Below are 15,592 nucleotides of genomic sequence, written 5' to 3'. Positions count from 1 at the left end.
TGTAACTTGTACACCAAGGTCCCTTTGCTGCCGAGTAGTCCCTAGGGGCCGATCATTAATTGTGTATGTTATAGAGTCATAGAGATGTACAGCATGGAAACAGACCCTTTGGTCCAACCTGTCCGTATCCCAATCCAATGAAGTCCCAACTGCCAGCACCTAACCCACATCCCTCTGAACCCTTCCTATTCATATACCCATCCAAATGCCTTGTAAATGTTGCAATTGTACTAGCCTCCACCACTTCCTCTGGCAGCTCATTCCATACACGCACCACTCTCTGTATGAAAAGGTTGTCCCATAGGTCTCTTTTATATCTTTCCCCTCTCACCCTAAACCTATACCCTCTAGTTCTGGACTCCCCAATCCCAGGGAAAAGACTTTGTCTATTTATCCTATCCATGTCCCTCATAATTTTGTAAACTTCTATAAGGTCACCCCTCAGCCTCCGACGCTCCAGGGAAAACAGCCCCAGCCTGTTCAGCCTCTCCTTACAGCTCCCAATGAAGACATTCATCATCTATGATTTTTAAACAGATCTTAAAATTCTTTTGCAATACTTACTGTTAGTACTTTGCAAATGCAGTAGTTATAAGATCAAGTTGTAGCCAACTGTAAATTGCTGCGTGGGTTCCACAATCTAACAAGATACTAGCCCAAATATAAACCAAAAGCAGACTTACTAAATATAAACAAAGTATGTTTTTGGCTTATATTTAGTAACTCCCTCTTAAAGGATAGGCGTCTACTCTTCAGTGCTAAATTTTGATGCTGTGATCCCTATTACACCAACTTACAAAATTTTAAACATAAAAAATAACCCATACTCACACACCTCTCCACCTGGGTAACGGTAATGGTATTTGTCCTGGTCTCGCAGAGCAAATTCTTCTGGATATCGGTCCTGAATTTCACTGTAAGTCAATTCTTCACAAACACCCTTCAAAGTGAGGTTAAGCATATTTACTTGCAGACATCATGATACAAAAATGTAATACAATAGTATTTCCACAGTTTCCAAAAAGTAAAGATAAACTTTAAACTGATTTTGTAATTAAAGTTCAATGCATATAAAGCTTTTATTTTAAACTCAAAATTTGACTGTAAAAAGGTACTTCTAAAAAAAAGACATTTTTTAAAAGTACAAACTGACAACTGTAGTTAAAAACAATTTTCCTTTCAATTCATTTGAACTTCCAACTGACTTGGAAGTTGAAATTTTTTTTGCACTTACAGCATCAAGCTCATTGAGAATTTTCCATTGTTCATAAGGAACTCCCAAGGCTTCTGCTGTTTGAATTGTTCGCTTCAGCTGACTAGTCCAAACTTTCAGGTCAGGAATTTTCTGTTCTTCAACAAATTTATGTAATGCTTCAGCATACTGTGGAAGAAAATCAAAAAAAATTAATACTTACTAATCAGTACAATTTATTTAAAAATTCTTTTTCAAATACAATGCCAATCAGTTCTTAAAATTTACTTGCACATGGTTAATCTATCTCAAATGTTATTTAGTTACTTTAGTTTGCAAAAGGCAAACGTCAAGTTTGTAAAGGAAGAAAAACATTAGTTAACGTTTCAGGTCCAGTGACTCTTCTTCAGAAGTTTGGAAGGAGGGTCACTGGACCCAAAAATTTGACTCTCCTATCTCTCCACAGATGCTACCAGAACTGCTGGGTTTCTTCAACAATTTCTGTCTTTGCTTCAGATTTCTACCATCTGCATTTCTTTGTTTTATTGTGGAAAATATTAATGTTGCTTCTGGCATTTGAACTTAACTGTAATTTTGTTGTAAACAGTGCATCACTTCTATACATTTTATTAAGCAAATAAGACCATTTAAATAAAACACTTTTCAGTACCTGTTTTCCTCGGCGTGATAACCCTGCATCACCGCCAAGCCTCCCAGCACTGTTGTATTCACTCTCTCCATGCCGACTCAGGTAGATTGTACGTGGATAGACATGAATGTTCATCAAGTAATAAACTATCTTACTTTGAATATAATCCTGGACTCTGTTCACTAGAAATCGTCGACCAACATTAATTACTTTAATGAAGGATAAATCCCTAAGTTAAGAAAGCATAATCATAGATATTACACATTAATTAACATGAGCAGTCCAAATAAATTTTCACTTTTAGTTTCCCCAGATAAATTAAATGAAAGCTAAAAAAAGTTTAATAAACAACATCCAAAAGCATAAAAAAAGATGCAAATGGTGCAAAATCATCATAGCAAACAGCTTCACAGGTGTGAAGCAAAATCACCATACTCGTAGAGAAGCATCAGGCTGCTTTCTCATTACATCGAGGAAACTGATGGTGAGTTTGACCGCTTCATGGTAACTTGAGCCAGTGCGGCAAGTGAACCCTCTCTGCTGGTGTTACTTTGCATCACAAACTACAAACTGCACTAACTGATACCCCATAACTAAAAACAGCACAAAGTTGAGTAATGTCACAGACACTGGTGAACCTTATTAGTGGTTTGGGATCTATTTGTAGCTATTTTCTAATCAACCTATTGAGAGATGTTATGACACATCTCTGGAGCAGGTGAGATTTGAACCTTGGACTCCTGGCTCAGAGTTGGAGACACTACTACTTCAACGTGAGAGTCCTCAGGGTATGTTTGCATTCTTTCCCTGTAATTGTTAATTCACAGAAGTTTGCTCTTGCTATTCCAATGAAGCTGAAAATTATGATCACATTTAGCCTTTTATAGATTTAAAGGATCCATATTTTTTAACAATTTACAGTTAATTACTTTCCCAGTATGTACCATGGTATAAATTCAGCACTGGGGAATGATTTTGTAAACCAGCCTAGACAAGTTGTTGACCAGAGAAATCTGAAAAATATTGGAACAGCAAAGATGAGAGAGGTAATGGACGGAATGAAAATTGAGAAGCAGACTACATTGGAAACACTGGATATGCTTGAACTGGAAAAGTCACTTGGTCTGATATCTTGCATCCAAGGTTGCTGGAAAAGTGGAAGGTTTGCTATAATCTTCCAATCTTTCCTGATCATAGAGGGGATCCAGAGGAATTTTCCATGGCAAATTTAAAACTCTTATTCGTGAGTGAAACGGACATTCCAGACAAATATAACAGTTATTTTAAATTTGTTGGGGGCAAAGTTCTCCAAAACATTATCGGGGAGGGAAAATATCATCAAGCCCTTGAAGAGGTTTAAGTTAATTAAGGAAAGGCAAGATGGACTTTTAAAAAAAACGTCATACATGAATAATCTTATTGAATATTTGAAGGAATAACTGAGAAGTTTGCAATTTTAGAGAAGTTTTGTGGTTTAGGTTGTGGATCAGGTTGTAAGTTTGCTTGCTGAGCTGGTATATTTGTTCAGCTGTTGCAGTGTGGTGGTAGGTTTTTGGGCTACCATGATGCCTAGGGGCCGGAATAGTCTGGTCATCATCACCGAGATGTCTTTAATGAATGGCAGGGTGGCTAGAGTCTCTGGGAGTGTTGTCTCTTCTTGTTTAGGTGTGTTGTGTCAGAGTCAGCGAACTGCGTTTATCAGGTACCCAACGTTCCTGAATACATTGTATTGATGACTTTCCCAAGCTTCTCATAATTCCTGGGTGCTGCCGTGTGTTGTGGCTCATTTAAATAATGTCCTCATGCAGCTCCATTTGTGGACGTTGGGATGATTCCACCTGTAGTTGAGTATCTGGTAAGTGTGTGTGGCTTTCCTGAGACGCTAGTCTGCAGCTCTCCATTGGCTTTTCAATTTACTATGACATCTAGGAAGTGGAGACTTGTTGTTCTCCTCCTCTTTGGTAAACTTGATACCAGTAAGGATGTTGTTTTTGTTTTTGTTTGTGTGCTTCTTCTAATTTGTTGCATTTCGTGACAACAAAAGTGTCATCCACATAACTGACCCCTGCATAACTGCTCCTGCAAAGAGTCCTGATATTGGTGATCCCATAGGTGTCTCATTGATTTGTTTATAGATCTTGTCTTTGAAGGTGGTGAGAGGCACAGGTCTACTAGTTTGAGGATGCTGTTCTTGCTGATGGAGTTAGTGCTGTCAGGTGTTTGTGTTCTTGGTTCGTCTAGTGGTGAGGCCAGTGTTTCTTGGGCTGGGGTGATGTTTATTGATGTGAATAAGGCCATCACGTCAAAGGAAACCATGACCTCGTCATCCTCTACCTATTCACATTAATAGATCACCAAAATCAAGACTCTTAGCAGACGCGGTTGTGCAGAGGTTAGAGTAAACACGATCCAGCCCAAACTTTAGGGTTGGTATGTGGATGACCACTTTGTCATCATGAAACGCAAGAAATTTTTTAAAAACCTCACAAACACAAACAATATCCTTACTGGTATAAAGTTCACTGAACAGGAAGAGAACAACAACAGACTCCCATTTTTAGACATCACAGAAAAATGAAAGGTCAATGGAGAACTGCAGACCAGCGTCTACAGGAAAGGCACACATACACACTGACCAGATACCCAACTACAGGAGCAATCATCCCAACACCAACAAACAGAGCTGCATCAGGATATTATTTAAATAAGCCACAACACACTGCAGCACCTAGGAACTACGAGAAACCAAGAAAGAAAATACCTATACAACGTATTCAGGAACAACGGGTACCCAATAAGCAGTCCATGATTCCTACACAACAGACCTAAACAAGAAGACACAACATGCGCAGAGACTCTCTTCACCCTGCCATACATTAAAGACATCTCGGCGATGATGACCACTCCAGCCCCTAGGCATCACGGTAGCCCAAAAACCTACCACCACACTGAAACAGCTCCTGATGAATTTAAAGGATCCCATACCAGCAACTAGCAGAATGAGTGTCATATACAAAATAGCCTGCAAGGACTGCAACAAACATTACATGGGTCAAACAGGCAGGAAACTAGCTACCAGCATACATGAGCAACAACTAGCCACCAAAAGACATGACCAACTTTCACTAGTATCTATACACACAGAAAAAGAGGGACACCAGTTTGACTGGGACAATACATTCATCCTGGGATAGGCTAAACAAAGTCACAAATGGGAATTCCTAGAGGCCTGGCATTCAAACCAGAACTCCATTAACAAACATATCCATTTGCACCCCATTTACCAACCTCTCAGAAAAAGAAATGAAGTGATATCACCCATCACAACAGACCAAGACACACAAAATAGCAAGCGGGACAGAATACCAACGCTTCATCGGAGGCTCACTGCTGATGTTACCTAGCATGGTGATGAAACGCCTGAGAACAAATCTACCAGCTCAGTGAGCAAACTTGCAACCTGATGACTGAGAAGGTTGATGAAATGAATAATGTCAAAATAAATCTCACAAAGTACTTGCCAAAATACCATTTAAAAGGCTTGTTAATTATATTCTGGTCCATAGAACAGCCGAGTCAATGTTGACTGGGAAAGGAACACTGTCTTGAAAGCAGGGAGTTGTGATAGATAATTATTTTTTATCCCAGAAGATGATATATTCCACAGGCAATACTAGGGCTATTGTGTTGTTTTCAAAATATGTATAAGTGACTTGTATATCGCAAAACTGAGTAATTTGCTAATCATACCAAATTTGGAGAAGTGGTGTACTTTGAGGGTGATACTAATCTTCTGCAACAGGACACAGGCTAGCAGAATGGGCAGACAAGTGGAAAATGATATTTAACAGAGAAGGATGAGGCAATGCATTTTAGACAAATAGATTTGGATGGTAATACCTCATGACACATCTCTAAATTGTGTGTGCAGGGACAGAGGGAGTGATGGCCCTTTTGAATGCATTTAAATCAATTTTTGAAGATGTCAGGAAATGTGTGTAAAAGATTAGCAAAACATGTCAAATCTAGGGCCTCAAAAATTAAAGTATTGAGTACAAAAATAGGGAGGTTATTCAGAACCTTTATAAAGTTCGGGTTAGTTCACAACTAAAATGTTGCACCAAATATTGGGCACCACACTTTAGGAAGGATATGATAATATTCCAAATGAAAGGTTATAGTTGTTTGCATTGTCTTCTTTAGTTTAAAGGAAATCAGCATGCTCTGGAAACAGTGGATAATATTGCATTGAACTGTGTCCTGCAACAGGTTATGTGACAGTTGCCATAGGAACAGGGAGCCCAGGTGAGAACTTATTGAACCATTGTATGGTTGTGAAATGTGGCACAAAGAGGGGTAGCTGTCCTGCCTTGAGTAGACTTACACTTTTTAAACAGCCTGATACCCAGGCAGTCTGGCAAGGCTGAGAGAAGAAATTATCAGAATGGGCCTACTCTTGATATCAATTCCCAAATTCTAACAGCAATGAAGGAGGGGACCTTAAATGGTTGCTGGATATTATGATTTGGGAAAACAAGGAAACATGACATCATTGCAAGCTGGAAATTGTTGAGTTTATGGTCAACTTCAACCATAGAACAGGAGGTAGACAGAGAGTAAGTTTGAAAAAGGAATAGTATATTGCGCATCCTCTCAGCTCCACAGTTGATCCCTCTAGCTCTCGCCTCTGGGTCACCTCACCCACTATCAAAGGGGCAACACACACCCAAGTACATATATAACATGCGTATCCCTTTATTTGCATACTCCCCTTTATATATGTATTATTGACACATGCAACAACTATAACTATTATACAAGTATCATAGCCAACATATATACATTGTCAGGATAAAAAAAGAAAAACGTCATCCTTCCATTATTTACATTGACACAGTCAGTTTCTGAGGAGGGTAGCATATCCTAGAAGGCCATCTTTTCGTCTCAGGAATCTTTGCCAATGTGTTTCCTGGACTTCTGGTAGCTCCTGTTTGTCTGCTGGTCCGTCCCTCTCTGATTGGCTGCTGTTGCCCTGCATTGAGTGTCTCCTCCAGAACAATTCATCCCTAGTCTGCACTGTGCTAAGATGACGGTCCTATTTAGTCACCACCACAGCAGGGATCAATTTCTCCCCAGATATATAATTCAGGCCAATGTGGTTTCTCATCTTTGGAATACCTTCAACCGCAAGGTTCCCACCCTTCTTACCTTGTCTTTGATTTTGCTCGAGCACTTCTCTGGTCTCTTCCAGTTGCAGTAAGTCAAATATGGTCCTCAGCTAGTGGTTGAACATTAAGAATGCTGCTAAATATTGAGTCATCACATGTAGCATGTTCCTGTACATGCTGAGGAACTTGTTGCGGTGCCATTCCTGCGAAATCTCACTTTCAGAGGGCTTTAAGGCCTGCTTCCAGGTTTGAACAAATCTCTCTGTCTGGTCATTTGTCACAAGGAAATATAGAGCCAATCTCACATGTCTGACTCCATGATTTTCCAGGTACTCCATGAACTCTTGTGCAACAAACTGTGCACCATTGTCATTCACAACTTGTTCAGTGGAACTGGGGTGGAAGGTTCCTGAACCTGGCAATTATTTCATCCAGTTGGCCTATCATCACTTCTGCTGATACAGAATTCTTGACCGCATCATTGGGTCACTTGGAGTAGGCATCAAATGACCACTAGTAATATCCATTCCTCTACTGGTCCCATGAAAGTGACATGAATTCACAGCCACGGTGATGGAGGCCAGTCACTTGGGCAAAGGGGCGACAATGGTGGAGTCTTCCTTACTAATGTACAAGATTCACATGATCCCACTTTCTTCTCAATCTGGGAGTTCACATTCGGCCACCAAAAATAGCTCCTGCCTTTTCTTTCATTTGCTCCATGCAGGGGTGCCCTTGGTATTCTTGTTCCTATTCCTTTCCTCCCACAAGGAGCGGGATAACAACTCTCTTTCTCAAAATTAAATACTCGTCTGATACAGATAACTCCCACCTCCTTGACAGGTAAGGGTGTAATTCTAGGCAGTTTCTCAACACTAAACTAATTCCGGGTAAGGTTCTGTACTTGACTTGCTCATACTGCTACCTTGTCTTCCTGGGGAAAAGTGCATCATTTTCAGGCTGTATCTGGTTCCAGACAGGAGCATCTTTATTTCCTGGTAGTGATAACCTTGGTAAAGCATCTGCATTGTTGTCCTTCTCCAGCTGTCAGCATCTGATTTCATATGAGTAGATAGACAGACAGAGCTAGTGCCCATCTCTGCAAGCATGCTGCTGCTATTGACTATATTCCTGTATACAGGTCAAAAATGGAGGCTAGCAGCTTGTAGTCTGTCAACAGCACAAAATGACTACCATAGGGGAAATGGATGAACTTAATATAGAACATAATGCTCAAATCCTTCTTTTTCCACTTGAGTATACCTACCCTCCGTCTTCATTAGTCACTTTCATGCGAGCACAGTGGGCCTTCCTCACTATTTTGCAAGATGTGTGCCAGTACAGCACCAACCCCATAAGGTGAGATGTCACACCCTAATTGCAGTGGCAACTGCAGGTCAAAATAAATCAACACTTCAGACCACCTTAAGGCTTGCTTCACCTCCCAGTAAGCCACCTCACATTTTTAGTTTCATTTCCATGGTCAGCCTTTTTCTAGCAATCAATGGAGGGTTTTAGCACTGTTGCCAGATCAGACACAAACTGGACATAATAGTTTTACAAGTCCCAAGAACGATCTCAGCTGAGACATAATTTCTAGTTTAGGTGCGTTTATGATAGCCTTCATCTTCTTGGCTATGACGTGGCCCAGGTACACTATGGAGTCTTTTAAAAAAAGAACTCTTATTTTTCCCTTTTTACTTGAAGGCCACATTCCTACAACCTTTTCAGGGATTGAGTTTCTCAAATGCTCATCTGCTAAGGATCCAGTAACAATAATATTGTTTAGGTCTACTAAAAATTTGGTTCATGGCCTTCTGGAATACAGCCAGTGCTGATGTGATGTCAAGAGGCAGTGGTTTGCAGCAGAGCAATGTCCTGTGTGTCACTATTGTCAGCAAGGGCTGGGACTCCTTCATGAACAGCCATCCACAAGTAGGCTTGAGACTGATCCATCTCTGAGAATTTCTTTCCCCCAGCCAGTCCACGAAACAAGTCTTCAAAGTGTGGAAGTGGATATTGACCTTAAAGTTACCACAAATGCTCACCGTACCATTTGTTTTTAAGACCGGGATAATTTGAGTGGCCCACGAATGGTTACTGGTTCCACTTTCACCAGCCATACCAGTTCTGTCTCCACTTTGGGCCAAATGGCATACAGTACTGAACAGGGCTTCAGATTCCTTGGACAAGCCTCTCATTTCACCCAAAGTTTAACTTCATTTTCCCTTATATTTATTCAAAATCTAATCAACTCATTTTTGAGTCTGCCAGCCCATTAGCCATGTGTTAATTTAACTTTATTTTCTGTAACCAGGTGCCAAATCGAGGCATTTTGGCACACTGACTCCTTAGCTGTACTTTTACCAGTACATAGCTGTTCAGTAGCATCAATTGTCCCATGTATGTCCAAAGTGTAATCTTGACAGGTTTCAATGGCAATGCCTTTAACTTTTCTTTATATATAGATTCAGGAATCAGACACACCATTGCACATGAATCCACTTGCATCTTTATTGTCTTGCCTTCTAATTTTGGAAGAGCCCAGAAATCAGCTTCATCCTGTAGCAACAGGATGTTTAGCTGATACGCTACTCTGTTTCTCCCACAGACAAAGCTGACCCCCGTTCTACTCCTTGGCTGGTGGCATGTACTTTATACCTTGTCCTCTAAATTATATCATTTAAATACCCGTTTTCCTGCTTGATTTGTGCTTGGCAATGACCCTCTGGCTGACACCTGCAGTACTAGGCTTCTTAAGACAAACATGTTGACTCCTTGTGGCCACTCTTATAGCATCCTACAGTTAGTTCTGCACTCTGCTAAGTTTCCACTACTTTTTCACTCGGGTGACAATAGTCAATTGGGTTGCTATGCTGGCAGACAACTTCATCGAGGTAGCCATTTGAAAGCTGCCCTTGAAATCCAGGTCTCTCCTTGTTAGTAGCTTCCATTAAATGGCTTGACACTGGAGGCCACAAACCAAACCGAACCCTCTAAATTCGCAAAGTTCTGCGAACATCTTTAAGGCAGCTACAGATTGGGCAATGGACTATCCTTCATGCTGCATCCTTTTATAAAAACTGAAACATTCTGCAATCATCAGTGGCTTTTGTGCAGAATAACTCCAACACATTTCATTGATCCTGCTATGTCTTCTGTGGGTTTTTCTGGTTTCACTAACTTGTTAGAATTGTGAAACTCTTGCTCTCAAAAGCTACTCAAGAAAACCAGCAGGTGACTCCACTGTACCATACACACACACTCTCTCTCTCTCTCACACACACACACAAACCCTCTCATACATAAGCTCTCTCTCATGCGCGCACACATGTACTTCCCGCACCCTCTCACAGGCTGATAGCCCATCTCTCTCTCTCTCACACACACACAACCAAGGTTAAAAAATCACACAACACCAGATTATAGTCCAAAAGGTTTATTTGGAAGCACTAGCTTTTGGAGCGCTACTCCTTTAAGACGTGATTGTGGAGAATAAGATTCTAAGACACAGAATTTATAGCAAAAGTTTACAGTGTGATGTAACTGAAATTATACATTGAAAAAGACCTGAATTGTTTATTAAGCAAGCTTACACACACTTTTTCACATACACTCAAATCCACGTGCACACACTCACATATGCACACCCACTCGGTCTCCCCTGCACACCTGCATATGTAAATTTATGGGGTGGATCTGTTGTTGCAGAATTACATTTTATTTTGCTCAAAAACTGCATAAATCCATGTGGGATTCTGATAGTCCCACTTTAGAAAGAAAACTGACTCAACATTGGGACAGACTTGAAGTTCACACCTTTAATACATTGTCTGAGCTACCATAACACCTATTGTTAGATATATTGAAGCCACCTTGAGAATGTAACTTAAAAGGAGTTTTCAGATTTTCATATTAAAGAGCCTAAAACAGCATATCCCATCTGAAAAGATGCAAGACTTAATGTAAGTTTGTTTAATATTCATTACAACTGTGACACTGTAACCCTTTTGCTATAAATTCTGTGTCTTCTGGTCCTATTCCACAATTACCTGAAGAGGCAGTGCCTCAAAAGCTCATGCTTTCAAATAAACCTGTTGGACTATAATGATTTTTAACTTTGTCCACGCCAGTCCAACACCGGCACCTCCAAGTCAAGAAAAGTGGCCGCATTATGTCTTGACCCACTTTATTCACCTTTAAATGCACATCAAAACATTCGGTGTACACATCCAACACTTCTTCAAATGGTCCTATCCCCATTTTTGCCAGTGGGAGTTTTTGCACTACTCAAGTCTAGTAGCTGCTCGCATCCCAAACCCCTTGGTGAATGCTCTCTGCGCAGATCTCTCCTTTACTGAGTGTGTTAGTGTACCACTCTTCCCTGCTGTCGACCACAGCCCAAGTCTTCCACGACTGCTATCCATGTAGATTTCAGTCAGTGAGTGAGTACTGAAGAAGGGCTTATGCCCGAAACATCGATTCTCCTGCTCCTGGGATGCTGCCTGACTTGCTGCGCTTTTCCAGCAATACATTTTTCAGCAGTGAGTAAGTACTGCCCTCTTCAGCTATTGGCTGTGACCTTGCCCCTCGTGACCGCTTCCCTCAATGCTACCTCCTCAAACTTGCACCATTTCTGAAGTTCAAAAAGAAACCAGCAGTCACACAGAGTTTGTGGACTGGATCCCATTTTTGTCATCAGTTATTGTGTTGTAACTAAAGTATATGTACAGAGGGTAAACTTGAATAGGGAATACTTTATCCTCTCAGCTCCACTGTCAGTCCTAGACTGCCCCTCTAGCTCCCATCTCTGGGTCACTTAACCTGCATCCAACACTTCATCAAATGGTCTTAAAGGGCCTACACACACCCAACTACATACATAACAGAAATGACTGTGGACTTTTACCTAAAAAGACTAATATTTTGGAGAGTGTTTCATAATCTATATTTGCAGTGTGGGGCTACCAGTCACATTATATAGTTTTATTTCTTGCAGTTTAATGTCTTAGTGGCTTACTAAATAATGTTTAGTAGCAGTCTTAAAACTTGATGTCTTGTAATGATACTCTTCAGTTGCTTTTGGGAATTTAAGTATCTTTTTAAAAAGTTAATGATCTGTACAGGATTTCTAACAGTAAAGGTAGTTTAAAGAGTGCCCAGGAGATTTACCAGAATTTTATTTAAAGGTTAGATTACAGAAGCTGGAATTGTTCTCCTTGGGATTAATGGAAATTGGCAGGGAGGTTTGATAGATATGTTCATGATTACGCCAGGTTTGGATAATGCGGACATGGAAAGAATGCTCCAATTAGCTGATATTACAAGAAATAGGAGATAGTAGGTAGCCGACAGCTTTTCACCATGATCGGGGAGTCTAAAACTAGAGGGCATAACATTAAGGAGAGAGCAGAAAGATATAAAAAGGGTACAGAGGAGAATCTTTTCACACAGAGGGTGGTGAGTGTCTGGAATGGGCTGCCAGAGGTAGTGGTTGAAGCGAGTACAATTTTGTCATTTAAGAAACATTTGGAACGGTACACGAATGGGATAGGAATGGAGGGATATGGACCAAGCACAGACAAATTGAACTAGTTTAAATTGCGAAAACTGGATGGCATGAACAAGTTGAGCCAAAGAGCCTGTTTCCATGCTGTCAACCTCCATGACATTATAAAAGTTCAAGTTCTTGGCAAACAATGCAGGACAAAAAGTAAGAAAGAACATTTTTACAATGAGTGGTCATGGAACTCTCTGCCCATGAGCATGGAGGAATCGAAGACAACGAAAAGTGTCAAAAGGAAATTGATTGGGCACTCAAAGGAAATAAACTTACAAAGCTCCAAGAATAGAAGCAGAGAATGGAACTGACTGGATTGCTCTGCAGTAGGCCAACTTAAACTTGATAGACTGTCTGTACATAAATGACTTAAGAACATATACATTCAACAAGAAGCTGATCATAATTTAAGCCACCTGATAATAATCGAATATTTATTTTAAAACCCTTACTTGTCGTAATTATCAGGATCCAGTGGCTCATAGGTGATTTCGTAACATTTAATTCGTTTGAGGAAATCATCCATAATACGGTCTTGATCACATTCTGCATAATCTGGGCTTGATACCTTCACCTCCTGTACATATATGCGAAAGATCTTATACTTGCTATATCAGACAATGCTTACATATAGAATCAGCAATAAATAATGCATTTATAATTTTCTAAATTCTGGCATTCTCCTGGATTGGCAAAGACATTGCATCAATAAATGTTTAGGATGTCATTGCTCCTGGTGAGACCAAATGCCTGTACAATCAGATTAGTTATGTAATCTAAGAAAAAGACCCTTAGTTGTAACTCTAATTTATTGCAAATCACAGCAGCACCATTCAGATATAAAACAGAGGAAAATGAAACAAGGGATTGGATACATTATTTCAATATTGTTTTAAAAATATTGACTTTATTGATACTGTGGCTAATCAACAGTGATATCAACCTCCCTCCAGCTCTGCATATCCAAGAAACATTCCACCACAAATAGTTAAGGCTACACTTGAGTAAATGCTGTATACAAGGTGATCCAGAGGCCCTCAATACCAAGCAAAGAGGGAGGTAATATGTTGAAACATGGGGATTTGGAGGAGGGAGTCAGGGTGGGGCATGGGGTTGAGAGATGACACATCATCAACTCTACCTACATAATTGTTTTCTAAAAAAAAGGTTCCTTACCATTTTGAACTTGCTGCCCTACATCCATTAAAGCAGCTTTCAAACACTGCTGTAATTGATACTACTGAGTAATGTAACAGAATTTTAAAAAACACTATTCTCAATTATCTACAATAACAGAAGAAAGTACTTCCTAGTTTTGCTTTAAAATTTACTTAAGACGCTTTTTTCTGATGAGGGAAAGGATGTAAAATAAAATATCCCCTTCCAGACTTTCATTTACCTTTAATAAGCAGAACAGCTTAAAAAGCTGCACAGCAAATGTAATCAATGTAAATTAATGGGAAACCAAACAAAGTGGACATTTCCCAGCATGAACCACTGCTGTAGGCAAAACCTTTAAAAGGCAGCATATTGGCAGAGTGTGAACACATGCTTCCTCTTGTTCATAGATTTCCATTATACTTGATTATAAGAAAGTAAATCTTTTGACATTTGTCATAAAAACATAGATTTAATAGGACAACGTAACCTGATGGCATTCAGCATGACAAGGTAGCAAAGTCTGAATATTAGAAGCCCACAGTAACAGCATTCTCCATGTAGCATGCAGTATCAGCTGTGACAATGTGCAGAAAAGTCAAATAGAAGCCAAACTCTTTGTCACAAAGAAACAGGAGAAAACAAAATCAGACAGTGAACTGCTATAATTTACTACAGTGGGGATGATGGAATTTCTTTTACAAGAAAATAGTTTGTTAGATCTTTATTGGGAGGAATCTCTGGATGCTACTACATACCTTGATATTTGCAGCAATAACTTCTGGGTCATCACAGACAGATTCAACAAAGAACACCTGGGAAAAAAGTTATTCTTGCTTAGTTAAACAGTCAATTAAAATCACGTAATACCTAAAAATTTCTCATAATCAATGCCATAGCAATTGCAGTCAATTTCTATAAAAATGTAAAATCTTTGGTAAATTCCTTTCATCAGAAATTCATGAAGAATTCACTAAGAACCTTCTACTCCACAAATTAATGCTTCAGTAGACTCGGTAGATATTTCAATTTTTTCTTCAGTCACAGGATTTGGCTGTTGCTGGAAAAGCCAGCATTTATTGCCCATCCCTGACAACTATTCAAATGAGCCACCTTCTTAAGAATCGAGTAGTTTCTGGGTCATTTTAAAAGACAGTTAGAATGCAACAAATTGCTTTGGTTTCCTGAGAGTCTGGGTGAGAGACACAGACTTTCTCCCCAGACAGCATTACTGAACCAGATGGGTTTTACAATAATCCAGAGGTTTTGTAGTCACCAGTACTAATATTAATTTTGTACACGGATTATTCAATGAACTGAATTGAAATTCCCTGACTGCCATAACAGGTTTAGAATTCATGTCTCTGGATGACCAGTTTACATCTTCAAGTCTTAAATGCCATAACATAATCACTGTACTACATTTCTATCACACGTTGCTTTAACTCGCAAAATTATGAATGAATAAAGATAATGTTAACAAGCACTCTAAGTTGAATTGATATATTTGGACAAAATATTTACTTTGAGAGTAGTTAAAATTATTCTGTTAATACCAACAAAAGAAAACTTGCTCCTTCTTCTGATTTCTAACCTTAAATGCATTATCTCGTACAAAACTCAGGATTAAATCTCTTCTTTCTCTAGTTGTGTTAGTTGCATCAAAGACCTGGGATAGAGAAATAAAATGAAAACAATTATATTGACTTTAAATCTATACACAAATTATATTTTTAATGAATAGAAATAATGATCTCTCAAAACTACGAGAGAACATGACCCTTCATTAAAAAGAAAACAATATTTTTAATACTAATGTCATATTTCCAATGTGAACTTCAATTTTGTTTTGTTAAACTATCACT

General features: G+C 39.4%; 1 protein-coding gene across 1 annotated transcript in view; it reads right to left on the bottom strand.

The window, feature by feature from the left end:
- The window catches only part of LOC122563165 (6-phosphofructo-2-kinase/fructose-2,6-bisphosphatase 2-like), an 81,855-nt gene that overhangs the window by 35,649 nt on the left and 30,614 nt on the right, over positions 1 to 15,592 (bottom strand). The window contains exons 5-10 of the mRNA XM_043716650.1: positions 15,322 to 15,396; positions 14,486 to 14,542; positions 13,022 to 13,146; positions 1,863 to 2,070; positions 1,235 to 1,381; positions 836 to 940 (exon numbers count right to left, since the gene is read on the bottom strand). Coding sequence (XP_043572585.1) covers positions 836 to 940; positions 1,235 to 1,381; positions 1,863 to 2,070; positions 13,022 to 13,146; positions 14,486 to 14,542; positions 15,322 to 15,396 — 717 coding nt within the window. The remainder of the gene's footprint in view (positions 1 to 835; positions 941 to 1,234; positions 1,382 to 1,862; positions 2,071 to 13,021; positions 13,147 to 14,485; positions 14,543 to 15,321; positions 15,397 to 15,592) is intronic.

The sequence above is a fragment of the Chiloscyllium plagiosum genome, chromosome 26 (assembly GCF_004010195.1).
Source record: "Chiloscyllium plagiosum isolate BGI_BamShark_2017 chromosome 26, ASM401019v2, whole genome shotgun sequence".
Lineage (NCBI taxonomy): Eukaryota > Metazoa > Chordata > Chondrichthyes > Orectolobiformes > Hemiscylliidae > Chiloscyllium > Chiloscyllium plagiosum.
Note: the sequence above shows the minus strand (reverse complement) of the source record. Positions and strands in the feature narration are given on the sequence as shown.